The sequence below is a fragment of the Salvelinus fontinalis genome, chromosome 31 (assembly GCF_029448725.1).
Source record: "Salvelinus fontinalis isolate EN_2023a chromosome 31, ASM2944872v1, whole genome shotgun sequence".
NCBI lineage: Eukaryota > Metazoa > Chordata > Actinopteri > Salmoniformes > Salmonidae > Salvelinus > Salvelinus fontinalis.
In genome coordinates, this window is record NC_074695.1 from 22,246,840 (window position 1) to 22,274,619 (window position 27,780).

Below are 27,780 nucleotides of genomic sequence, written 5' to 3' on the forward strand. Positions count from 1 at the left end.
GGAATTATTTTAGCTACTGTAGGTAGCATTACCTATCACTAGTCGGTTGTGCGCCAAAACTCCAGTATTTTTTATACTATAGCTTGTTCTCCATCTTCTTTGTAAATAGCGGCCAACATGTTTTCAGTACATTTGTTTCCATGACTGATCAAAACTGTCACGTTCCTGACCTGTTTTCTGGTGTTTTTATGTGTGTGATGGTCAGGGCGTGAGTTTTGGGTGGGCAGTCTATGTTTTCCGTTTCTATGTTGGTTTTGGGTTGCCTGGTATGGCTCTTGATTAGAGGCAGGTGTTTTGCGTTTTCCTCTAATTGAGAGTCATATTAAGGTAGGGTGTTCTCACTGTTTGTTTGTGGGTGATTGTTACCTGTCTCTGTGTTTGTGTTCTGCACCAGATAGGTCTGTATCGGTTTTGCACATTTGTTATTTTGTAGGTTCTTTGTAGTGTTTCACTTGTGTTTGTATTAAACATGTTTAACACTAGCCGCGATGCATTTTGGTCCTCTCCTTCACCCCTGGAAGAAAACCTTTACAGAATCACCCACCAAACCCAGATCAAGCAGCGTGGCAACAGGCAACGGCGGCAGCAGCAGCAGCAGCGGGAGCTAGCAAGGCAGAGTGGCTGGAAGCCCGAGAGGCTCCCCCAAAAATTTCTTGGGGGGGGGCACACGGGGAGTATGGCTGGGTCAAGTGGGAGATTTGAGCCAGTTCCCCGTGCTTACCAGAAGGAGCAGTGGGCTAAATTGAGGTACGAGTCGGAGAATGTGGAGGAGTTATTGGACAGATTGGAGGAAAGTGAAAGGATGGGAGATTATGGGAGAGAGAGATGTTGGTTTGGCGTAGCATACACGGTACTCGCCCTGAGGTGTGTGATTACCGTGGAGAGCGGGAGTACGGGCAGACACCGTGTTATGCGGAAGAGCGCACGGTGTCTCCTGTACGCGTGCTTAGCCCAGTGCGGGCTATTCCACCTTGCCGCACTGGGAGGGCTAGGTTGGGCATCGAGCCGGATGTCATGAAGCCAGCCCAACGTTTCTGGCCTCCAGTACGTCTCCTCGGGCCGGCGTACATGGCACCAGCCTTACAGGTGGTGTCCCCGGTTCGCTTGCATAGCCCAGTGCGGGTTTTTCCACCTCGCCGCACTGGCAGGGCTACGGGGACCATTCAACCTGGTAGGGTTGGAGAGGCTCGGTGCTCAAGAGCGCGTGTCCTCCTTCACGGTCCGGTATATCCGGCGCCACCTTCCCGTCCCAGCCCAGTACCACCAGTGCCTACACCACGCACCAGGCTTCCAGTGCATCTCCAGAGCCTTGTTCCTCCTCCCCGCACTCGCCCTGAGGTGCGTGCCCTCAGCCCGGTACCTCCAGTTCCGGCACCACGCACTAAGCCATCTGTGCGTCTCCAGAGCCCTGTACGCACTGTTCCTTCTCCCCGCACTCGCCCTGAGGTGCGTGCCCTCAGCCCGGTACCTCTAGTTCCGGTACCACGCACCAGGCCTATAGTGCGCTTCGAGAGGTCAGTGTGCCCTGTCCCTGCTCCCCGCACTAGCCTTGAAGTGCGTGCCGTCATCCCGGTACCTCCAGTTCCGGCACCACGCACCAGGCCTACTGTGCGCCTCAGCAGGGCAGAGTCGGCCGTCTGCCCAACGCCTTCTGCACTGCCTGTCTGCCCAGCTCCGTCTGAGCCATCTGTCTGCCCAGCGCCGTCTGAGCCATCTGTCTGCCCAGCGCCGTCTGAGCCATCTGTCTGCCCAGCGCCGTCTGAGCCATATGTCTGCCCAGCGCCGTCTGAGCCATCTGTCTGCCCAGCGCCGTCTGAGCCATCTGTCTGCCCAGCGCCGTCTGAGCCATCTGTCTGCCCAGCGCCGTCTGAGCCATCTGTCTGCCCAGCGCCGTCTGAGCCATCTGTCTGCCCAGCGCCGTCTGAGCCATCTGTCTGCCCAGCGCCGTCTGAGCCATCTGTCTGCCCAGCGCCGTCTGAGCCATCTGTCTGCCCAGCGCCTTCTGAGCCATCTGTCTGCCCAGCGCCTTCTGAGCCATCCGTCTGCCACGAGCCATTAGAGCCGCCCGTCTGTCCCGAGCCATTAGAGCCGTCCGTCAGTCAGGAGCCGCTAGACCCGTCCATCAGTCAGGAGCCGCCAGAGCCGCCAGCCAGTCAGGAGCCGCCAGAGCCGCCAGCCAGTCAGGAGCTGCCAGAGCCGCCAACCAGTCAGGAGCTGCCAGAGCCGCCAGCCGGTCAGGAGCTGCCAGAGCCGCCAGCCAGTCAGGAGCTGCCAGAGCCGCCAGCCGGTCAGGAGCTGCCAGAGCCGCCAGCCGGTCAGGAGCTGCCAGAGCCGCCAGCCGGTCAGGAGCTGCCAGAGCCGCCAGCCGGTCAGGAGCTGCCAGAGCCGCCAGCCGGTCAGGAGCTGCCAGAGCCGCCAGCCGGTCGGGAGCTGCCAGAGTTGCCCTCCGGTCATGAGCTGCCCTCCGGTCATGAGCTGCCCTACAGTCATGAGCTGCCCTACAGTCATGAGCTGCCCTACAGTCATGAGCTGCCCTACAGTCATGAGCTGCCCTACAGTCATGAGCTGCCCTACAGTCATGAGCTGCCACTCAGTCATGAGCTGCCACTCAGTCATGAGCTGCCACTCAGTCCGGAGCTGCCACTCAGCCCGGACCTGCCAGAGTCCCTCAGCCCGGACCTGCCAGAGTCCCTCAGCCAGGACCTGCCCCTTATCCCGGTGCTGCCCCTTATCCCGGTGCTGCCCCTTATCCCGGTGCTGCCCCTTCATTTAGGTGGTTTTAGTTGGAGGGTGGTCATTGGGAGGGGGATACAGAAGCGGGGAGTGACTATGGTGGTGTGGGGACAGCGTCCGGAGCCTGAGCCACCACCGTGGTCAGATGCCCACCCAGACCCTCCCCTGGACTTTGTGCTGGTGCGCCCGGCGTTCGCACCTTGAGGGGGGGGGGGGGGGGGGTTCTGTCACGTTCCTGACCTGTTTTCTGGTGTTTTTATGTGTGTGATGGTCAGGGCGTGAGTTTTGGGTGGGCAGTCTATGTTTTCCGTTTCTATGTTGGTTTTGGGTTGCCTGGTATGGCTCTTGATTAGAGGCAGGTGTTTTGCGTTTTCCTCTAATTGAGAGTCATATTAAGGTAGGGTGTTCTCACTGTTTGTTTGTTGGTGATTGTTACCTGTCTCTGTGTTTGTGTTCTGCACCAGATAGGTCTGTATCGGTTTTGCATATTTGTTATTTTGTAGGTTGTTTGTAGTGTTTCACTTGTGTTTGTATTAAACATGTTTAACACTAGCCGCGCTGCATTTTGGTCCTCTCCTTCACCCCTGGAAGAAAACCTTTACAAAAACAAATTTTCTCATGCTCTCTCTTGTCTCTCTCCAGTACAAAAATAGTTAGCAACATAAAACATTGAAACATCATATCGCAATAAAATCGCAGTATCAAATTGCAATCAAATCAACTCAAATTTGATTTGCCACATGCTCTGAATACAACAGATGTAGACCTTACCGTGAAATGCTTACTTACAAGCCCTACACCAGCAATGCAGTTCAAGAAATAGAGTTAAAAAATAAAATATTATAAAATAGTAAAATATATTACTAAACAAACTATAGTAAAAAAAAGTACAAAATAAAATAACAAGGCTATATATAGGGGGTACCGAGTCAATGTGCGGGGGTACAGGTTAGTCGAGCTAATTTGTACATGTAGGTAGAGGTAAAGTGACTATGCATATATAATAGACAGCGAGTAGCATCAGTGTAAAAACAAAGAGGGGGGACGGGTATCAATGTAAACAGTCCGGGTGGCCATTTGATTTAATTGTTCAGCAGTCTTATAGCTTGGGTGTAGAAGCTGGTATAGAGCCTTTTGGACCTAGACTTGGTGTTCCGGTACCGCTTGCTGTGCGGTAGCAGAGAGAACAGTCTATGACTTGGGTGACTGGAGTATTTTACAATTTTTTGGGCCTTCCTCTGACACCACCTAGTATATAGGTCCTGAATGGCAGGAAGCTTGTCCCAGTGATTTACTGGGCTAATACATATAGAATCATGAGTATCACAATACATATCGTATCGCCACCTACATATCATGATAATATCGTGAGGTCCCTGGCAATTCCCAGCCCTAATATCTCTGACTTCTGACTGCCTGTATCTGTCGTACTGTAGCTAACACATGCAATATGCTTGCCCAGGATTCTCCTAGTCTGATTCTCAGAGGCAGTTTGTTTCATCTCGTGTCAATCAGACAAGGCAGTGTACTTCAGCTCTATGTGTTTTTTTAACCAGCAAAGTTTATTTATATATAACAACAGTACAAAGTGAATCCTTGGCTTGCAAAATAGGTGTGCTTCATATTTACAATAGGTACACAATAATATATTATCATAACAAAACCAAAGCAAATAAAAAAACACAAGAACAATTTCTTTAAATACTTTTAACTTTCTTACAATTTTCACAATACTTTTATAAAACAACAAGGACAGCCATTTTTATTATCATTGTCATCATTTGTATTGATTATATTACAGAACTCCAGTGTCTACAAAGGGTTGTCTACATTGTGTTGTGTTTAGAATGGAAGAAGGATATTCATTTCATATTCCGTGATATTTTCGACATGAGAATATTACTACTCTGATGTTCAATTCCTCCCACTGACATCACGAGAAAAGAAAAAGGTGAATAATTATTGTTTTTCTGTGTTTAATGAAACATAGCAGTAAACCCATCACTACATCACCTACAGCGCCAAGAGCAGAAAAGTGCACAATCTTCGTCAATTAGGTCTCATGTCTTCTGTAGTGGAAATGAAGTCGCCGTTTAATAATATTCTATCGCCAACGTGTATCAACTGCAACATGTCTCAGAGACCATTAACTGGCTGTGAAATTAAATTCTGCGCTGCAGAATGTCAAACATACGTAATTATAAAAAATGTACCTTTTAATTTCTTATTGAATGTCATCATCTCCCAAGAAATACAAAAGTGTATAGTATGAAAATAACAATGAAAATCTCTTTCACAAAACGTCAGACGCAGACAGATGTGAGTTAAGACTGAAGGAATAATACGATGTGTGAAATGTATTTTCTATTGGTGTTATGGCATGCTGACCAAAATACAAAGTTAGATTGATAATTTTAAGAACAGTGAAGCAAAAACAGTGAAGAGTAGTTTATGAAAATAAAGACAAATCAAAAACAGAACATTAAATAAAGGTCCCTTAAGAGAAAAGCAAACTTTGTTCAAGTCAAATCCCACTTTTTCCTTTAAAGGCCCAGTGCAGTCAAAAACATGAGGTGGAATAATACTGTGAAATCGTGAAAAATATGATAATACCCTTTTAGTGTAAGAGCTGTTTGAAAAGCCTGTAATTTCAGCCTGTTTTGGTGGGATGGAGTTTTGCTTGAGAAATTGCTCTTGATGAAAAGCTATTTTGTTTTGTTTTTGACCATTTTGATTGAAAACAATCACAGTAAGGTACTTAATTGTTACCCAGAAATGATTTTAGATTGAGATAAAAAAACATCTGCCTTGGGCCTTTAATCTGTTACTACTATGGAGAATATAGCGTAACAATATACAAGGTACATTTGAGCATGAGTGTCTGTGTCTATATTTAGAGTGCACCTATAGACACGGTATTTGTGTTGAGCAGGAGTAGTTACTGCTTACCAGGGGGCCAACAGACATCCCCCCCTCTCTCCCTATACCCATCCACCCCGCTTGGCTGGAGATATTAATACCATGCCAATCATGTGGTCTCCCTGCATTTCTCTTTACCAGTTTTGATGTGTTTTTTCATCTCCTGATCACACAACTACACTCCGATGAAATCACTGCTTCAAAGCAGGAAATCAGAGCTAAAGGGGTTTCTCAGGGCCTCCCGAGTGGTGCAGCGGTCTAAGGCACTGCATCGGTAGTGCTTGAGGCGTCACTACAGATCCGGGTTCGATCCCGGGCTGTGTCGCAGCCGGCCATGTCCGGGAGAGCCATGAGGCGGCGCACAAATGGCCCAGCGTCGTCTGGCTTAGGGGAGGGTTTGGCTGGCGGGGATGTCCTTGTCCCATCGCGCACTAGCAACTCCTGTGGCGGACCGGGCGCAGTGCACGCTGACACGGTCGCCAGTTGTACGGTGTTTCCTTCGAGACATTGGTGCGGCTGGCTTCCAGGTTAAGCGAGCAGTGTGTCAAGAAGCAGTGCGGCTTGGCAGGATTGTGTTTCGGAGGATGCATGGCTCTCGACCGGTGACTCTCCCGAGTCCGTACGGGAGTTGCAGCGATGGGACAAGACTGTAACTACCAATTGGGGAGAAAAAGTAGGAAAAAAATAAAGGTGTTTCTCGTTTCTGACTGAGCTCTACTCTTCAAACAGCTCTGGCGAGATGACTGAATCACCACCCACCTTCCTGTACAGAACCAGGTCATACCCTCTTCACCTTTTCACTTCTTCACACACCGTGGCAGCCCAGGAACCTTATCAAAAGGACAGTGTCAAATTCAACAAAATGGAGCCTCCAGAGGCTGTAGATTAGTGTCGAAGTGGTGAAGAAGAATCAGGAGAAATCAGGGGTTTTATGGTTGGTTCATTTGAAGCTCTAAGGCAGCAGAGAAAATAATAAGCACCTTTCATCCATCAACATTAGTGTTATATTTTCTCCATCCATAAATAATGTAATTATACTGTACACCTTTAATACTACCTAGTTTCAAGTACTGATGTAAACAATGAGCAAACATCAAAGTCTGGAGAAAAGAGAATGGTGGTGGTCACTAATCCAGAAGAGGGAATCTACAGTATGTGGTCATCCAGCTATGACGAGTACATGTCAGGTTCCCTCTTATTCCTCACGGGAAGTCACTCTATATATCCTTTCATGAATGGGTTAAGTTTGGTACAGGACAATCCAATCTTACCAAAGATCTACCTGGTAATGTAACATGCATTATGTCTGACGTTTATATCCTCTTTTGTCCATGCTTGCGGTTGAGATATTTTCTTCTTGCCAAAAACAAAAAAGGGCAAGTAACTTTTATACGGAGTTGTGTCTCTCCTGAGCCTACTACAGTACCTTCCTTCGTACCTGCTGCCTGTTCACAAGCATCCAGTTACATGAGCACCTCTCTACAGACTCTACTTCAGTTTGAGGGCTTGGCTGGCTCCCTCTGTAAAGCATTCATCGATTTGGACACATCAGTGAATAATTTAAAACGACAGGATCTTTTGGCACTTACTCAAACCACACAGGCTTCTTCTTACTATCTTGTAGAAAGACATTGTTGTTGGTGTAGTAGTTGGGTAGAAAAGGAACGTCTGCTAACATTTAGCTGCTGGCCATCTCCAGCTAGCCTGATCCATTGGCACTTAAAAAACAAAGAGACCTTTAAAACACTTCTTCTGACATGTGATACGATGCATGCAAGTTTTACACACACACTTGATCTGATCCCCAAAAGCCACACAAACAATGGTTATATTTCGGAGTATTTTCACTATTGCTGCCGCCGGCCTGACGGCCTCAGTCCCCATCTTGGCAGGCCTCTAGAATCTAGTCTCCAGTATATTATGGTATTTGTACGTTAAGGGCAGCGTAGCCACGGCAAAGACGCCTACAATACAGACGGCATAGTACACACCCTCCTATGATAGAGATAGAGATTTGATAACAGGTAAAACATTGTGAGTGGGGCAAAGTACTAGGACGAATGCCTTTTCAGTACATGTTCAGTTGGCCATCTATTTAGACATTATAGAGTTCTGTTCAACTAACTCCATTTTGTTTAGAAAACAAACCCAAACAAAAAAGAAAAACCCACATCTGCTTTTGTACATTCACATACATTGACATGTATGAAACAGAACCTACAGTACATACAGATGACGTTACTGCTGAGGAGGGTCTTATATAAACCAGTATGGCTGGTTGTTGTTTTCTCCTTATACCCAACATACTCTGTGGACCTGTGTATTTTCTCTTATCACACAGGGTGAAGGGGTTTGGGGTTCATAAGCATGCTGGTTGAACTTTGACCCCTCCAGAAGAGGTCTGTTCTGAGTTCCGTTCGCTCTCGTACGATGAGGATGCATTTGGTTGGTTTCTGTACAGGGCTGATGGGTTACAGTCAGAGCTGGGTTCTGTCCACTTGGTCTCGAGTATCATGTTGATAATGAATGGTAATACTGTCTGAGGAGAACAGAGGAGAACAGGACAAGACATGACATTGCACCATGTCTTTCTGATGGCTACACCAGCCTATAACATGTGTTATAACACAACCTTTGACTTTTTACAGTACAACAATGTCCATGTATCAAGAGGAAGATGGCTCAACTGCAACCAATACAATCAAATGTACACATACAAAAATAAACATATGGAAGCAAAACTCAGGAAGAATATCTCTGGAATCAAACATGAGAAGTCTTTATCCTCCATCTCTCTTCTTCTTCTTTCAGTGTCTCTGTTGTGAGTTGAGCAGACAGAGAGTGTATCTGACTATAAGATCTCCCCTCTGTTTGTTCTGTCTCTCAACAAATCTCTCCTTCAGGGCTATACACACACAACACAAAAATAATATCCTTTGGAAAGAAATATGCCATGTAGCCTTTATGGAGGTCTGTGGTGTGGTTGTCCCACCTTACATCATCATCATCACCATCCATGTTTCCAGAGACTATGGCGTCTTTTAGCCAGGTGGTGGCAATATGGCACAAGAGGAAAATAAGATAAAAACAAAACTCTTTGTTTGTGGATTTAAAAATGTCCCAGGTCCGTGGTGGTTAGTTGTCCATCACACGGTGAGTATCGGGACTGTTTGTTGGGTGGCTGATGGACATCCCGGGCCGGTCCAGTCGTCTAATCCCGTGGTCTGTCTCAGCTCTCCAGGGACATGGCTGAGATGAGCTGCTCCACCTTGTAGGCCAGACGCTGTTTCTTAGCCTGCTCGTCCTGCTCCAGGGCCATGGTGATCTGGGAGGGGTTAGAGACAGGACAACAACATGATTTAGTGTCACTCTAACCCGGAAGCCACATTGCAAAGACCCTTGATATGCAAATATTTTGCAGGAAAACTTTAAATAGAACATATAGACAATTGCTGATGTAATGCTGAATTACATCTGTACAACATAGCCAATGTTGACTGAATGGTAAGGAATGACATTAATAAAGTATTCACTCAGCAAAAAAATAAATGTCCTCTCACTGTCAACTGCGTTTATTTTCAGCAAACTTAACATGTGTCTAATAGAAATTGAATAATGTGTCCCTGAACAAAGGGGGGGTCAAAATCAAAAGTAAGTCAGTATCTGGTGTGGCCACCAGCTGCATTAAGTACTGACAATGGCTGGTGGCATTGTCATGCTGGAGGGTCATGTCAGGATAAGCCTGCAGGAAGGGTACCACATGAGGGAGGAGGATGTCTTCCCTGTAATGCACAGCGTTGACCCTGCCTGCAATGACAACAAGCTCAGTCCGATGATGCTGTGACACACCGCCCCAGACCACGACAGACCCTCCACCTCCAAATTGATCCCGCTCCAGAGTACAGGCCTCGGTGTAACGCTCATTCCTTCGACAATAAACGTGAATCCGACCATCACCTCTGGTGAGACAAAACCGTGACTTGTCAGTGAAGAGCACTTTTTGCCAGTCCTGTCTGGTCCAGCGACGGTGGGTTTGTGCCCATAGGCGACGTTGTTGCCGGTGATGTCTAGTGAGGACCTGCCTTACAACAGGCCTACAAGCCCTCAGTCCAGCCTCTCTCAGCCTATTGCGGACAGTCTGAACACTGATGGAGGGATTGTGCGTTCCTGGTGTAACTCGGGCAGTTGTTGTTGCCATCCTGTGCCTGTCCCGCATTTGTGATATTCGGATGTACCGATCCTGTGCAGGTGTTGTTACATGTGGTCTGAAACTGTTATGACGATCAGTTGTCCCTCCTGTCTCCCTGTAGCACTGTCTTAGGCGTCTCACAGTACAGGCATTGCAATTTATTGTCCTGGCCACATTTGCAGTCCTCATGCCTCCTTGCAGCATGCCCAAGGCATGTTCACGCAGATGAGCAGGTACCCTGAGCATCTTTCGGTTGGGGTTTTTCAGAGTCAGTAGAAAGACCTCTTTACTTATTTTTCATAACTCTGACCTTAATTGCCTACCGTCTGTAAACTGTTAGTGTCTTAACGACCGTTCCACAGGTGCATGTTCATTAATTGTTTATGGTTCATTGATCAAGCATGGGAAACAGTGTTTAAACCCTTTACAATGAAGATCTGTGAAGTTCTTTGGATTTTTACGAATTATCTTTGAAAGACAGGGTCCTGAAAAAGGGACGTTTCTTTTTTTGCTGAGTTTATGACTCTGGTCTGTGCCAGTCAGCACGCAAAAGGTCCAGACTTCACTGTCTGTTGGATGGGTGGGATCATGTGTGCTTTTTATTTAATGAATATAACATTGTCTCTGTTGGAGATGGTAACACAAAACCGAGGAATCCAACTTGTGTAATGTTCTTTCTCGGTTTCATCTTATGCTTTTCTCTCTCCGTAAACGTGGCATTTGTCAAGTCTTGTTCAAAGGGGAATCCGACAGGGTCTCCTCTCTGCTGTCTGCAGTGTCACACAGTCATGACATGCTGTGTGTACATCGGCGTTACATCGCGGTGGCTGGCGGGGCTTTTTCATGTGCTTGTATCAAACAGGGAAATAATACTCAATAAGATCACAGGTATGCTAATGCAGCACATCTCTCCTTTTTCTATATGACAGAAATGTATTCTATGAGAACAGGGGTTCATTGAACAAGAATAAGGGCTGAAAAAGCTTGATATGCCTCCCAGGAATAAACAGTGTTGCCATAACTAAGCATTGTAGGCATTGTGCTAAACACACTGTGGGGACATTAATGAAGACTAGTTTCTCTTAGGGTCTCTTGGCAGTCTGTACATAGCTCCAGCAATCTGTCCCATAGTAGACTCCCTGCCTGTTGTCTCGCTCTCATCTGCCTAAGTGCTCTTCGAGGCTGGCAGAGCAGAGCCCAGCGGAGCCTCTCCTCCTCCTCATACCACTCTGTTATTAATCTGCTGTGCTGTATGCAGGTGCAGCTCCCTCCCTCTGTCTACCATCTCTCTAATCCATTTAGTATTGCTCTAGCCCGTTCATAGAGGGGCCGCACAAGGAGTCAGGCAAGGAACAAACAACCCCGACAGCTACAGATAAGGGCATAAGCACTCAGGAGACAGAGAGAGGGCATTTGTGTGTGTGTGTGTGTGTGTGTGTGTGTGTGTGTGTGTGTGTGTGTGTGTGTGTGTGTGTGTGTGTGTGTGTGTGTGTGTGTGTGTGTGTGTGTGTGTGTGTGTGTGTGTGTGTGTGTGTGTAAGTTAGAGTGGAGAAGGAGCATGAGGTAAAAAGGAGACAAAGCGAGAAGAAAGTGCAGGATAGAGAGTGGCAATAAAAGAGGTGGTCTATGAGAGGTTAAAATAGAGAGTTAAAGGGGTGGTCTATGAGAGGTTAAAGAGAGAGAGTTAAAGAGGTGGTCTATGAGAGGTTAAAATAGAGAGTTAAGGAGGTGGTCAATGCGAGGTTATAGAGAGAGAGATTAAAGAGGTGGTCTATGAGAGGTTAAAATAGAGAGCTAAAGAGGTGGTCTATGAGATGTTATAGATAGAGAGTTAAAGAGGTGGTCTATGAGAGGTTAAAAGAGAGAGAGTTAAAGAGGTGGTCTATGAGTGGTTAAAATAGAGAGTTAAAGAGGTGGTCAATGAGAGGTTAAAATAGAGAGTTAAAGAGGTGGTCTATGAGAGGTTAAAATAGAGACTTAAAGAGGTGGTCTATGAGAGGTTAAAATAGAGAGTTAAAGAGATGGTCTTTGAGAGGTTAAAATAGAGAGTTAAAGAGGTGGTCTATGAGAGGTTAAAATAGAGAGTTAAAGAGGTGGTCTATGAGAGGTTAAAAGAGATCGAGCTAAAGAGGTGGTCTATGAGAGTTTAAAATAGAGAGTTAAAGAGGTGGTCTATGAGAGGTTAAAGAGAGAGAGCTAAAGAGGTGGTCTATGAGAGGTTAAAGAGAGAGAGTTAAAGAGGTGGTCTATGAGAGGTTAAAATAGAGAGTTAAAGAGGTGGTCTATGAGAGGTTAAAATAGAGAGTTAAAGAGGTGGTCTATGAGAGGTTAAAAGAGATCGAGCTAAAGAGGTGGTCTATGAGAGTTTAAAATAGAGAGTTAAAGAGGTGGTCTATGAGAGGTTAAAGAGAGAGAGCTAAAGAGGTGGTCTATGAGAGGTTAAAGAGAGAGAGTTAAAGAGGTGGTCTATGAGAGGTTAAAATAGAGAGTTAAAGAGGTGGTCTATGAGAGGTTAAAATAGAGAGTTAAAGAGGTGGTCTATGAGAGGTTAAAATAGAGAGTTAAAGAGGTGGTCTATGAGAGGTTAAAGAGAGAGAGCTAAAGAGGTGGTCTATGAGAGTTTAAAATAGAGAGTTAAAGAGGTGGTCTATGAGAGGTTAACCTGTTGGGGATGGGGGCGCTGTTTAGACTATTTATGCTAATGTGGCTAATTTTTTAAACGGCTTCCCACAAAATCCTTGATCGTACAATATGCATATTATTATTATTATTGGATAGAAAACAGTCTATAGTTTCTATAGGAGTTGAAATTTTGTCTCTAAGTGGAACAGAGCCCATTCTACAGCAATTTCCCTGACATGGAGTCAGATTTGAGAAACGTTGGCCACTTTTCTGAAGTCATTTAAACGGGCACTGTCGTTGCTATGACTATACGGACACTTCTTACGTCTTCCCCTGGATGCCTTTACGTGATGACGATTCCAACGGGCTCGATTGCTCGTTCACAGGCCCTACAAATGAAAAAAACCTTTAGCTAGCAAGTCTTTTCTTGCTGCGTAACGCGCGTGGAAGACACCGACCCTCTCCTGTTCCAAGCGTTAGTTTAGCCTGTTATATTTCTCCGGTCATCTTTTCACTCGTTATAGGAGTTACAAACATCACAAAGTAGTTAATTTAAAGCGTTTTATAGCAATTTATATCCGTTTAGTGCGATTTTGGGACATTTATTTTTGCAACGATGTGAAAAGTTGGGCACGCTTTTCAGTTCATCCCGAACGTAGTTGACATTTCCACATGGCAAGAGGACAGCTTTCCACCAAAAGACGATTTCTCCCAAGAAAGGATCCTTTGCCCAAGATACTGATGGAAGAACAGCTCAAGGTAGGACATTTTTATTATGATAAATCGTGTTTCTGTCGAAACATTTTAGTGGCTTAGGACGCCATGTTTTTTGACGTAGCTTCGCTTGGCGCAAACTGTATTGAAAAGTAAGGATAAATTAAAAAATGTAATAACGCAATTGTATTAAGAATTAAATTGTCTATCAATCCCTGTCCACCCTATATTTTTTAGTCACGTTTATGAGTATTTATGTATAAGAGTAGATCACTGTCTAAGTGGCGCAAGGACGTTTTCTTTACCAGCTTGTCTACATTTCACATTGTCTAACCATGATTTTGGTGGCTAAATATAAACATTTTCGATCAAACTGTATATGCATGTTGTAATGTGATGTTACAGGAGTGTCATCGGAAGAATTCTGAGAAGGTTAGTGAAAAAATTAATATCTTTTGGCGATGTTGACTTTTATCGCTCACTTTGGCTAGAATCAATGCTGGGCTGCTAATTGCTATGTGCTAAGCTAATATAACGATTTATTGTGTTTTCGCTGTAAGACACTTAGAAAATCTGAAATATTGTCTGTATTCACAGGATCTGTGTCTTTCGATTCGTGTATGCTGTGTATTTTTACGAAATGTTTGATGATTAGTAGTTAGGTAAACACGTTGCTCATTGTAATTATTCTAGTCCATTTGTGATGGTGGGTGCAATTGTAAACTATGCCATATACCTGAAATATGCACTTTTTTCTAACAAAACCTATCCCATACCATAAATATGTTATCAGACTGTCATCTAATGAGTTTTTTTGTTGGTTAGGGGCTATAAATATCTTAGTTTAGCCGAATTGGTGATGGCTACTGGTGTTGGTGGACAAATAAAAGATGGTGGATTATGCTAATGTGTTTTTAGGTAATAGATGTACATCTTTACATATTGTGTCTTCCCTGTAAAACATTTTAAAAATCGGAAATGTTGACTGGATTCATAAGATCTGTGTCTTTCATTAGCTGTATTGGACTTTAATGTGTGAAAGTTAAATATTTTAAAAAAATATTTTTTTTGAATTTCGCGGCACTGGTTTTTCAGTGGGGGGGGGGGGGGTGTGCCGCTAGCGCCACGCTGATCCTAGACAGGTTAAAGAGAGAGAGCTAAAGAGGTGGTCTATGAGAGGTTAAAATAGAGCGTTAAAGAGGTGGTCTATGAGAGGTTATAGAGAGAGAGTTAAAGAGGTGGTCTATGAGAGGTTAAAATAGAGAGTTAAAGAGGTGGTCTATGAGAGGTTAAAATAGAGAGTTAAAGCGGTGGTCTTTGAGAGGTTAAAATAGAGAGTTAAAGATGTGGTCTATGAGAGGTTAAAATAGAGAGTTAAAGAGGTGGTCTATGAGAGGTTAAAAGAGATCGAGCTAAAGAGGTGGTCTATGAGAGGTTAAAATAGAGAGTTAAAGAGGTGGTCTATGAGAGGTTACAAGAGATCGAGCTAAAGAGGTGGTCTATGAGAGGTTAAAAGAGATCGAGCTGAAGAGGTGGTCTATGAGAGGTTAAAAGAGAGAGAGCGTTAAAGAGGTGGTCTATGAGAGGTTAAAAGAGATCGAGCTGAAGAGGTGGTCTATGAGAGGTTAAAAGAGAGAGAGTTAAAGAGGTGGTCTATGAGAGGTTTAAAGAGAGAGAGTTAAAACTTCTTATGGCTGCAAGGCAAAGTGTTGAGTAGCCAGTGAAATCGTGCCCATTTCAAACGGCCTCCTACTCAAATCTTGCTCGTACAATATGAATATTATTATTCTTTTTGGATAGAAAACACTTTCTAGTTTCTAAAAGAGTTGGAATTATTTCTCTGAGTGAAACAGAAGTCCTTCTGCAGCACTTTTCCTGACCAGGAAGTGAAATGTCAGAAATCGATGCTCTTTTCAACTTGATGCCTATACATGGTCTTGACACTTAAGAGTCTGCTGATACTCTATACGCCTTCCTATTGGTGTAAAGAGGATGTCAGAGAATAAATTCTTGTGCTCCTCTTGGTCTGTGGTGGAAAAAAACCTATTTCTTTGACGTGACCGTCCACTTCCGGTACTCTGAAGGAAGTGGGATTGACTTCTGTTTTGCCTTCGTATCGAACGGCTAACTTCTCCGGATCGAATTCTTTTTGATACATGTGACCATATCATCGTAATGTATGTTTTTTCAATATAGTTTAATCAGATTATTGAAACTTTATTCGGGAGTTTTGCCGTGTTCCGTCCTCTGACTGTGTTTACGTTGGAGAAATTTATGCCACTCGGCTAGTGCCAATGCTAATTGAAGAGGGAAATTTGCCATTCTGAATCGAAACAACGACTCATCTGGACAGAGGACACGTTCTTCAACATTCTGATGAAAGATCAGCAAAAGTAAGACCCATTTTATGATGTTATTTCATATATCTGTCGTGCATGTGAACTGGCCGTGGGCGCCAAATTATTTCTGTCTATTGTAGCTACGCTAATATAGCGATACATTTTGTTTTCGCTGTAAAACATTTAATACATCAGAAATATTGTTTGGAATCACAAGATGCCTGTCTTTCAATTGCTGCAGACTATGTATTTTTCAGAAATGTTTTATGATGAGTAATTAGCTATTTGACGTTGGTGTCTGTAAATATTATGGCTGCTTTCGGTGCACTTTCGGATTGTAGCTGAAATGTAAACTATGGTTTATACATGAAATATGCAAATTTTTCGAACAAAACATATGCTATACAATAAATATGTTATCAGACTGTCATCTGATGAATTTGTTTCTTGGTTAGTGGCTATTTATATCTTTATTTGGTGGAATTTGTGATAGCACCTGATGGAGTAAGAAACTGATGGAGTTAGAAAAGTTGTGTCTTTTGCTAACGTGGTTAGCTAATAGATTTACATATTTTGTCTTCCCTGTAAAACATTTTAAAAATCGGACATGTTGGCTTGATTCACAAGATGTGCACCTTTCATCTGGTGTCTTGGACTTGTTAATGTGTGAAAATTAAATATTTAAAAAAAATAGATTTTGAATTTCGCGCCCTGCACTTTGAGCTGGATGTTGTCATAAGTGTACCGGTGTCGGGCTGCCCCCGTAAAAGGTTAAAGTGAGTCCTAGATCCAGCTACAGCAGCATCAAGCTCTTAGGGCAGGAAGGAAAGAGGAGGTAGAAGAGAGAGACACAGAGAGAGTGGAAGAGAGAAAGATACAAAATAAAAGAAAGTGAGAGAGAAGAGAGTGGGCTCCTAATTCTTGTGAATGTGGTCTAATATAAAGGTCAGACTAATGGCTCTCAGAGGAGCTGCTGACATTAAAGCCGGAACGTCTCCATTACAGAAACCTTTCTCTTTCTCTCTCCTCTCTCTCCCCCTCTCTCTTTCTGTCTTCTCTCCTTCTCTTTCCCCACATTTTTTCGCCTCTCTCCGTCTCTTCTTTGTCGCACTATTCCATGCTTCTCTCTCTTTCTCTCTCTCTCTCCTCCTCCCCTAATAATTCTCTCTCTCTCCTCCTAAATCTTTCTCTCTCTTTCTCTCTCTCCTCCCTTTCTTTCTCACTTTGCCCTCCCTCATTCTCTGTCTCTCTCTAACTCTCTTGCTGTCTCTCCATCTCTCCCCTCTCTTCCCCTCAACCCCCTTCTTCACTCTCCCTGTGATCTGAGACAAATGGGCTGCCACATCTTGATTCTGCTCCAGAGAGCCACAGAGAGAGGGAGAGAACAGGGCTGTGTTCCATCACACCACTCAGGGGATGGGCGGCATGCTGAGCTGCTTGTACAGTTGCTGTTCCTGTCGCTCCTCCACATATCATACACCCACAGCCAGGTCTGCTACAGCTCTCACTGGCCCGGGACATATGGCACTTAGGATGGGTTATGTGATGTGGTGGAGTGGGGAGTATGGTTATTTCTAAGAATAGCATCAAATCAGAGAAACTTGGCCTTTCTAAAAGTTCTAGAAACACTCTAAATGAGTTAGGAATGACCTTTAACTAGCCTTGAGTGAATAGGAGGGTTAATAGGATTGTAGCCTAGCCTATTAGAATGTCCATCACTGCAGTGTGTGTGTGTGTGTGTGTCAGGACTCACCTCCTCACTGTATTTGGAGACATAGGAGTAGATCTCGTTGAGAGCACTGAGCATGTTAAACTCTGTGGAGTGGAGCCTGGCCTGCTCTGCCAGGTAGGCATTCATGTCCTGGTCACTGATGGCTGGCAGACGGTTAATGTCGGCGTAGTACCTGGAGGCACATACAGGGAGCGACACTCACCATCAACATGCACATATTCTATACCACAATGCTTTCCTGGAAAGTTGAGCCTCATTTTCTACATATTAGTCACATTTTACTAGTACATATATAATACTATAAAACAGTTTGTATGAGCGGTAAGAAAACAAGGATATAGAATTGTATGTGGGCAATTCCACGGTAACAGATTTGTGCTCAGACTTAAAATGTATGCCAAACAAAAACCTTTTATTTAAAAGTTCAACAAATTCAAAACTCTATGCACAAGGACTAATTTGAACAATTTACACTTTTACAAAAACATATTTACTGTAAGAACTGTGCAGATGCAAAGTTTAGTAACAGAAAAAAAATCTCCTTCAGTTTTCTGTGTCCATGTTTTCGAAAAACTGTTAAATATCTGCTCCAAATAATGATTCCCGATGTCTGCAGAAAGAACGGGGTGTCATCTATGACATGACTCACTGACTTTGAAAACATCTATTTTGGTTATTGAAGTGGATTTACACCCGGTAACATAATTGTGGTAAAGGAATTTCAACATGATCTGATCTGCATACAGAAATGCACAATTATGGATTTTATTCATGGTGATGTATCCTAAATACTGTAGGTACACAAAGGTATGGATAGATATGTAATATCCTTTGCATATTTGGGTATTATTCTACACACTTGCTATTATTTTAATGAGCTCTGCCCACAAACAAGACCAAATTTGGTTGGTCAGGATCGGACTAAATCTGAACCAATCACAGATGTCTATGTTTCACAAGTTTGGACATCAAAGTACAGTACAGCACAGTATAGTTCAGTACATTACAGTAGAGTACAGTACAGCACAGTATAGTTCAGTACATTACAGTGGAGTACAGTACAGCACAGTATAGTTCAGTACATTACAGTAGAGTACAGTACAGCACAGTATAGTTCAGTACATTACAGTAGAGTACAGTACAGCACAGTATAGTTCAGTACATTACAGTAGAGTACAGTACAGCACAGTATAGTACAGTACATTACAGTAGAGTACAGTACAGCACAGTATAGTTCAGTATAGTATAATACAGTACATCATAGTGTGCTCTACTGTGTACTGTACTGTACTGAACTCTACTCTACTGTAAAGTACTGAACTATACTTGTCTTTACTGTGCTGTCCTCCAGTGTGCTGTACTCCACTGTGCTGTATTATATTGTACTGTACTCCACTGTGCTGCACTGTACTCCACTGTGCTGTACTATAATGTACTCCACCGTGCTGTAATATACTGTACTGTACTCCACTGTGCTGTACTATACTGTGCTGTAATATACTGTACTGTACTCCACTGTGCTGTACTATACTGTACTGTACTCTACTGTGCTGTACTATACTGTGCAGTAATATACTGTACTGTACTCCACTGTGCTGTACTATACTATACTGTACTCTACTGTGCTAGACTATAGTGTACTCTACTGTGCTGTACTATACTGTGCTGTACTATACTGTGCTGTACTCCACTGTGCTGTACTATACTGTGCTGTACTATACTGTGCTGTACTATACTGTACTGTACTCCACTGTGCTGTACAACACTGTGCTGTACTATACTGTACTGTACTCCAATGTGCTGTACTATACTGTACTGTACTCTACTGTGCTGTACTATACTGTCCTGTACTCCACTGTGCTGTACTATACTGTACTGTACTCTACTGTGCTGTACTATACTGTACTGTACTCCACTGTGCTGTACTATACTGTACTGTCCTCCACTGTGCAGTACTATACTGTGCAGTACCCCACTGTGCTGTACTCTACTGTGCTGTACTATACTGTGCTGTACTCTACTGTGCTGTACTATACTGTACTGTACTCCAATGTACTGTACTATACTGTGCTGTACTATACTGTACTGCACTCCACTGTGCTGTACTATACTGTACTACAATGTGCTGTACTATACTGTACTCTACTGTGCTGTACTATACTGTACTCCACTGTGCTGTACTATACTGTACTGTACTCCGCTGTACTGTACTGTCCTCCACTGTGCTGTACTATACTGTACTGTACTCCACTGTACTGTACTCCACTGTGCTGTACTATACTGTGCTGTCCTCCAATGTGCAGTACTATACTGTGCAGTACCCCACTATGCTGTACTCCACTGTACTGTCATCCACTGTGCTGTACTATACTGTGCTGTACTCCACTGTGCTGTACTATACTGTGCTGTACTATACTGTACTGTACTATACTGTACTGTACTCCCCTGTGCTGTACTATACTGTGCTGTACTATACTGTACTGTACTCCACGGTGCTGTACTATACTGTACTGTACTCCACGGTGCTGTACTATACTCCACTGTGCTGTACTATACTGTGCTGTACTATACTGTACTGTACTCCACTGTGCTGTACTGTACTCCACTGTGCTGTACTATACTGTGCTGTACTATACTGTACTGTACTCCACTGTGCTGTACTATACTGTTCTGTACGATACTCTACTCCACTGTGCTGTACTATACTGTGCTGTACTATACTGTGCTGTACTATACTGTGCTGTACTATACTGTATTGTACTCCACTGTGCTGTACTATACTGTGCTGTACTATACTATACTGTATTGTACTCCACTGTGCTGTACTCCACTGTGCTGTACTATACTGTGCTGTACTATACTGTACTGTACTCCACTGTGCTGTACTATACTGTACTGTACTCCACTGTGCTGTACTATACTGTGCTGTACTATACTGTGCTGTACTCCACTGTGCTGTACTATACTGTGCTGTACTATACTGTGCTGTACTCCACTGTGCTGTACTATACTGTGCTGTACTATACTGTGCTGTACTATACTGTGCTGTACTATACTGCGCTGTACTCCACTGTGCTGTACTATACTGTGATGTACTATACTGTGCTGTACTCCACTGTGCTGTACTCCACTGTGCTGTACTATACTGTGCTGTACTATACTGTGCTGTACTATACCGTGCTGTACTATACTGTGCTGTACTATACTGTGCTGTACTATACTGTGCTGTACTATACTGCACTGTACTCCACTGTGCTGTACTATACTGTGATGTACTATACTGTGCTGTACTCCACTGTGCTGTACTATACTGTGCTGTACTATACCGTGCTGTACTATACCGTGCTGTACTATACTGTGCTGTACTATACTGTGCTGTACTATACCGTGCTGTACTATACTGTGCTGTACTCTACTGTACTGTACTCTACTGTACTGTACTCCACTGTGCTGTACTATACTGTGCTGTACTATACTGTACTGTACTCCACTGTGCTGTACTATACTGTGCTGTACTATACTGTACTGTACTCCACTGTGCTGTACTGTGCTGTACTATACTGTACTGTACTCCACTGTGCTGTACTATACTGTGCTGTACTCCACTGTGCTGTACTATACTGTACTCCACTGTGCTGTACTATACTGTGCTGTACTCTACTGTACTGTACTCTACTGTACTGTACTCCACTGTACTGTACTCCACTGTGTGTGCTGTACTATACTGTGCTGTACTATACTGTACTGTACTCCACTGTGCTGTACTATACTGTGCTGTACTCTACTGTGCTGTACTATACTGTGCTGTACTATACTGTACTGTACTCCACTGTGCTGTACTATACTGTACTGTACTCTACTGTACTGTACTCTACTGTACTGTACTCCACTGTACTGTACTCCACTGTACTGTACTATACTGTGCTGTACTATACTGTGCTGTACTCCACTGTACTGTACTATACTGTGCTGTACTATACTGTACCGTACTCCACTGTGCTGTACTATACTGTACTGTACTATACTGTACTGTACTCCACTGTACTGTACTATACTGTGCTGTACTCTACTGTACTGTACTACACTGTACTGTACTCCACTGTACTGTACTCCACTGTGCTGTACTCTACTGTGCTGTACTATACTGTGCTGTACTATACTGTACTGTACTCCACTGTACTGTACTATACTGTGCTGTACTATACTGTACTGTACTCCACGGTGCTGTACTATACTGTACTCCACTGTGCTGTACTATACTGTGCTGTACTATACTGTACTGTACTCTACTGTGCTGTACTATACTGTGCTGTACTATACTGTACTGTACTCTACTGTGCTGTACTATACTGTGCTGTACTCTACTGTACTGTACTCCACTGTGCTGTACTATACTGTGCTGTACTATACTGTGCTGTACTATACTGTGCTTTCATAACTTGTGAACCCAACTGTTGTTTGTGACTACTATGATTTCCCATTGTATCAATAGTATACATTTTTCAGTATTTTCAGAAATTCGATCACTTAATAATTCATAAACAAAATTGATATTAGTAAAATCCGCTATAACTAAGTGGTAGGTCTACCTTTACTTGTTACTTCTTAAAGATATGTGGGTTTTTGGTAACGGCATTTCAAGGCACAAGGCAATGTTTCTTAAACTTAGAAGACAGAACATTTTCTCTGAAACTAGTGTTGATATTAGTTGCAGGGGTCTTTACTTCAACATCATGTTTTAATGTATTTCTGACACCTTTTAAGACTTTGTCTGGTAGATGTTTTCTAAGACCACTTTTCCATCTGTCTGACCAGAAATCAAAGCCTTTGCTAATTCCACATTTTTAGGATGGAAAACAAATAGACTCCCAATTGAATATGCTCCTATAAACTCCATATGCTGGTGCTCATGGGTTCTTTTACATGGAGATGGAGATGACCATGTGTATATTGTCTCACTCTTACCTTTCTACCCAGCTCTTGTAGTTGGGGATGTCTTTAGCGTACAGCAGCTTGTTGGAGGGAGAGTCCTTGCCCAGGCGGTGTTCGGAGGTGGAGCAGGAGTCCATGAAGGTCTGGGCCACCACAGACAGACAGGCGTCTGTGATGCTGCTCTTATGGATGTCAAACACAAACTGGGGGTTCTTGATCACGTTCACCCAGAACCGCAGTGGAAGACTGAGAGAGAGAGGGAGGTAAAGAAGGGGGGGGGGAGAGAGAGAGGGAGGTAAAGAGGGGGAGAGAGGGAGAGAGAGGGAGGTAAAGAGGGGGAGAGAGGGGGAGAGAGGGCAAAGAAATGGGTCAGTCAGAATCCACTCTGTGTTTTTCTTCACTCCCTGGGTTACCAAAGCCCTCAGTCAGAGTCAGAATCCACTAACTATCAGTACTTTATTTCTCTCCTCTTTCTGGGTCACTAAAGTGAGGAACTTAAGGATCATAACTCCAGGCAGAATCCAGTACTGCTATATTTGAAAATGTTTCTAACTGATGACTCAGTGTATCGTCCTCTGATAAAGTTTAGTCATGACTCTTTTGTAGAACTAAGAGATACACATTGATACACATTGCATCCTATATTATACATCCTATTATAGACCCATCCTATCATTTCTATTGTCAATCATTCAGGTTTCTCACCAGTTGCTCTTCCATGTGTGGCGGACATCTTGGTCGTGGATGCCGTGTTTGTCCGCCTGCTCGTCCAGGAAGTCAAACATGTATTTGATGGCGAGGGGCAGGGCGCTACCCCGGTGGACGGTACTGAACAACGTCTCAAACAGGTCATCCACAAACTTCTGCAGGGTACCCTGGGTAAAAACAATGAACACTCTAGTTCAGACTTACATAAACTCACTCAACAACAACTGATTTCCTCAAAGAATAGGAGAGAACCCACGGAGACAAAAGTGTGTCAATAGCCACGGGTTACATAACATACAACCGTATCCCCAGCCACTTTGTAAAATGTATATAAACATAACCACAGGAACTGAAAGTAACCTACTGTAGTAGAATTGAAATATGGAGAGACAATGCAGTGTGTTGGTATATAAAGAAGTATGTAAGCTGGGGGTTACCTTGGTGGCCAGCAGCCTGGTCAGGTATATCTCAGAGACCATCTTGCTGCCTCGGTCTCCCTCCTTCTGGTCTCCATGCTCGTGGTTCTTGACCAGGTGCCACACCTTGACCCCACTCTCCAGGTCAGGGGTTATCATAGGGGCACGGGAACGCAGACTGTCTGGACTACCTGTGTACCGGAAGGATGAGTCTAGAGTGGGAAAGAGAGAGAGAAATTAGACACTTGTAAATGAGCCACTGTGTTCCTAGTACTGTGCTCTTTTCTCTTCAGTTTGGAAACACACACACACACACACACACACACACACACACACACACACACACACACACACACACACACACACACACACACACACACACACACACACACACACACACACACACACACACACACACACACACCTCCTCTCTAATTTGCCTGCAGGTCTGTGTCTGTCTGCCGGCCATCGACGATGATACGTGTCTGTTGGGCGTCTGGAGTGCAAAAGCAGCTCCCTTTCACTAGACTAGATGGATCCTAATAAAATACCAAAGATGAAAGGAGCCTCTTTAATATTTCATTAAGTCCAGAGAGTGGAGGGGCAGCTGTCAGCCCAGCTCCCTCCTCTCTTTCCTTCATATCATCTCTCTCTCTCTCTCTCTCTCTCCCATATCTCACTCTCTGTCTCTCTCTCCCCCATCTCTCTCTCTCCCATCTCTCTCTCTGTCTCTCTCTCTGTCTCTCTCTTATCATATCACTCTCTCTTATCACATCACTATTTCTCACTCTCACTATCTCTCTCTCTGTCTCTCTTCCTCTCGCTCACTCTTTCATATCATCCCTCCCTCTGAATAGATCTGAGAGAGAGAGAGAGAGAGAGAGAGAGAGAGAGGTGGCTCTCCTCTTAAAATAAATCATTGTCTCTTTCCTGCTGTCACCACACTAAGGGTCTCAGTCACTGTCCTAATCAATGCATCAAAATATCTCTAATATGTAAAGCCTTCCAGACATCCTCCCCTTGTCTGTCCTTTCTTCTCTCCCCTCTTCCAATCTCAGTTCCCTCATTCCTTTGACACTAAGGAATGGTGCTCTTCCTCCTCTCCTCCTCTCCAGTCTTCATAATTAGAAGTTATTTCCTTCCCGGCAGTGTGTGTGTGTCTGTTTGAGTCTGTGAGCGGTCTCGTGGGACTCTAGATCAGTGTTAGATCTCTCTCACCTGGCTTCTAAGGGCAGCGCAGGACAACAACGCCCCAGAGCACTACAGCGACTTTCGGCTCTTAGTGGTATGTTCTAAAGACCAGCAGTTGTCTTTAGGTTGACCCCTGGGGACCTTTGGGTCTGGCAGGGTGTGTGTGTATGTTTCTCTCTCTGTGTGTGACAGTGGGGTGAATTGAGGTCTCAAATCCCATCTTATGCCACTGTCAGGTCCTTACCCCTCTCTCTCCTCCTTCCTCTCTTCTCCAAGGATTACTATTCAGCTCTGTGACCACAGAATCAGGCTTCAGGCTACTTGAGGTGGGTATGAGGGCCGCAGGTGTGTGTGTTTGTGAGGCGTCAGGGGGGAACGTGTAGTGGGTTATTGGGGGGCGGGGGACCGCTGGCACGGCAAATTGAGGCAAATTGCTAAGTGCTGAACGTTAAATTGATATGAATCAATCAGCTGGGTGTCAGGCACATCTGTGCCCGCTGTGCCAGGCTATGATTGATGGGGGTGGAGCCAGAGGAGGAGCGGCTGTTTTCTAAAGCAGTACAAAACACACAGAGAGACAGACAGACAGACAGACAGAGAGACAGACAGACAGACACACAGGGACACAGATACATAGACCTGCACACACAGACACACACACACACACACACAGATACATAGACCTGCACACACACACACACACACACACACACACAGGGACACAGATACATAGACCTGCACACAGACACACACACACACACACACACACACACACACACACACACACACACACACACACACACACACACACACACACACACACACACACACAGGGACACAGATACATAGACATGCACACACAGACACACACACACACACACACACACAGAAAAACAGATTGAAGCAACTCCTGTATGGAATACTGTTTGGAACGGAATACTGTTCAGGATGGAAAACTGTTGAGAACGGAATACTGTTGAGAACGGAATACGGTTCAGGATGGAAAACTGTTGAGAACGGAATACTGTTGAGAACGGAATACTGTTCAGGGTGGAATACTGTTCAGGATGGAATACTGTTGAGGATGGAAAACTGTTGAGAACGGAATACTGTTCAGGATGGAATACTGTTGAGGATGGAATACTGTTGAGGATGGTATACTGTTCAAGATGGTATACTGTTCCGGATGGTATACTGTTCAGGATGGAATACGGTTGAGAATGGAATACTGTTGAGAATGGAATACTGTTCAGGATGGTATACTGTTCAGGATGGTATACTGTTGAGAATGGTATACTGTTCAGGATGGTATACTGTTTAGGATGGTAAACTGCTCAGGATCGTATACTTTTGAGAATGGTATAATGTTCAGGATGGTATACAGTTCAGGAATGAATACTGTTGAGGATGGAATACTGTTGAGAATGGAATACTGTTCAGGATGGTATACTGTTCAGGATGGTATACTGTTGAGAATGGTATACTGTTGAGAATGGTATACTGTTCAGGATGGTATACTGTTTAGGATGGAATACTTTTGAGAATGGAATACTGTTGAGAATGGAATACTGTTGAGGATGGTATACTGTTGAGGACGGTATACTGTTCAGGATGGTATACTGTTCAGGATGGTATACTGTTCAGGATGGTATACTGTTGAGGACGGTATACTGTTGAGGACGGTATACTGTTGAGGATGGTATACTGTTCAGGATGGTTTACTGTTCAGGATGGTATACTGTTCAGGATGGTATACTGTTCAGGATGGTATACTGTTCCAGATGGTATACTGTTCAGGATGGTATACTGTTCGGGATGGAATACTGTTCGGGATGGAATACTGTTCGGGATGGAATACTGTTGAGGGTGGAATACTGTTCAGGAAGGAATACGGTTGATAATGGAATACTGTTGAGAATGGAATACTGTTGAGAATGGAATACTGTTCAGGATGGTATACTGTTCAGGATGGTATACTGTTGAGAATGGTATACTGTTCAGGATGGTATACTGTTTAGGATGGTAAACTGTTCAGGATGGTAAACTGTTGAGAATGGTATAATGATCAGGATGGTATACAGTTCAGGAAGGAATACTGTTGAGGATGGAATACTGTTGAGAATGGAATACTGTTCAGGATGGTATACTGTTCAGGATGGTATACTGTTGAGAATGGTATACTGTTCAGGATGGTATACTGTTTAGGATGGAATACTGTTGAGAATGGAATACTGTTCAGGATGGTAAACTGTTCAGGATGGTCTACTGTTGAGAATGGTATACTGTTCAGGATGGTATACTGTTTAGGATGGAATACTGTTTAGGATGGAATACTGTTGAGGATGGTCTACTGTTGAGAATGGAATACTGTTGAGGATGGCATACTGTTGAGGATGGTTTACTGTTCAGGATGGTATACTGTTCAGGATGGAATACTGTTGAGGATGGTATACTGTTGAGGATGGTATACTGTTGGGGATGGTATACTGTTGAGGATGGTATACTGTTGAGGATGGTTTACTGTTCAGGATGGTATACTGTTGAGGATGGTTTACTGTTCAGGATGGTATACTGTTCAGGATGGAATACTGTTCAGGAAGGTATACTGTTCAGGAAGAAATACTGTTCAGGATGGAATACTGTTAAGGATGGAATACTGTTGAGGAAGGAATACGGTTGAGAATGGAATACTGTTGAGAATGGAATACTGTTCAGGATGGTATACTGTTCAGGATGGTATATTGTTCAGGATGGTATACTGTTAAGGAAGGAATACTGTTGAGAATGGAATACTGTTGAGGATGGTATACTGTTGAGGATGGTATACTGTTGAGGATGGTTTACTGTTCAGGATGGTATACTAATCAGGATGGAATACTGTTCAGGAAGGTATACTGTTCAGGAAGAAATACTGTTCAGGAAGAAATACTGTTCAGGAAGAAATACTGTTCAGGATGGTATACTGTTCAGGATGGTATACTGTTCAGGATGGTATACTGTTCCGGATGGTATACTGTTGAGAATGGAATACTGTTGAGGATGGTATACTGTTGAGGATGGTTTACTGTTCAAGAAGAAATACTGTTCAGGATGGTATACTGTTCAGGATGGTATACTGTTCGGGATGGAATACTGTTGAGGGTGGAATACTGTTCAGGAAGGAATACGGTTGAGAATGGAATACTGTTGAGAATGGAATACTGTTCAGGATGGTATACTGTTCAGGATGGTATACTGTTGAGAATGGTATACTGTTCAGGATGGTATACTGTTTAGGATGGTAAA

General features: G+C 43.9%; 1 protein-coding gene across 1 annotated transcript in view; it reads right to left on the minus strand.

The window, feature by feature from the left end:
- Positions 1–4,274: 4,274 nt before the first annotated feature.
- Positions 4,275–27,780, minus strand: part of LOC129829824 (plexin-A2-like) — a gene marked incomplete at its 5' end in the record, with an annotated part of 38,155 nt that continues 14,649 nt past the window's right edge. Inside the window, 5 exon segments of the mRNA XM_055891759.1 lie at positions 4,275–8,977; positions 17,270–17,420; positions 22,214–22,426; positions 22,886–23,055; positions 23,326–23,516. Coding sequence (XP_055747734.1) covers positions 8,882–8,977; positions 17,270–17,420; positions 22,214–22,426; positions 22,886–23,055; positions 23,326–23,516 — 821 coding nt within the window.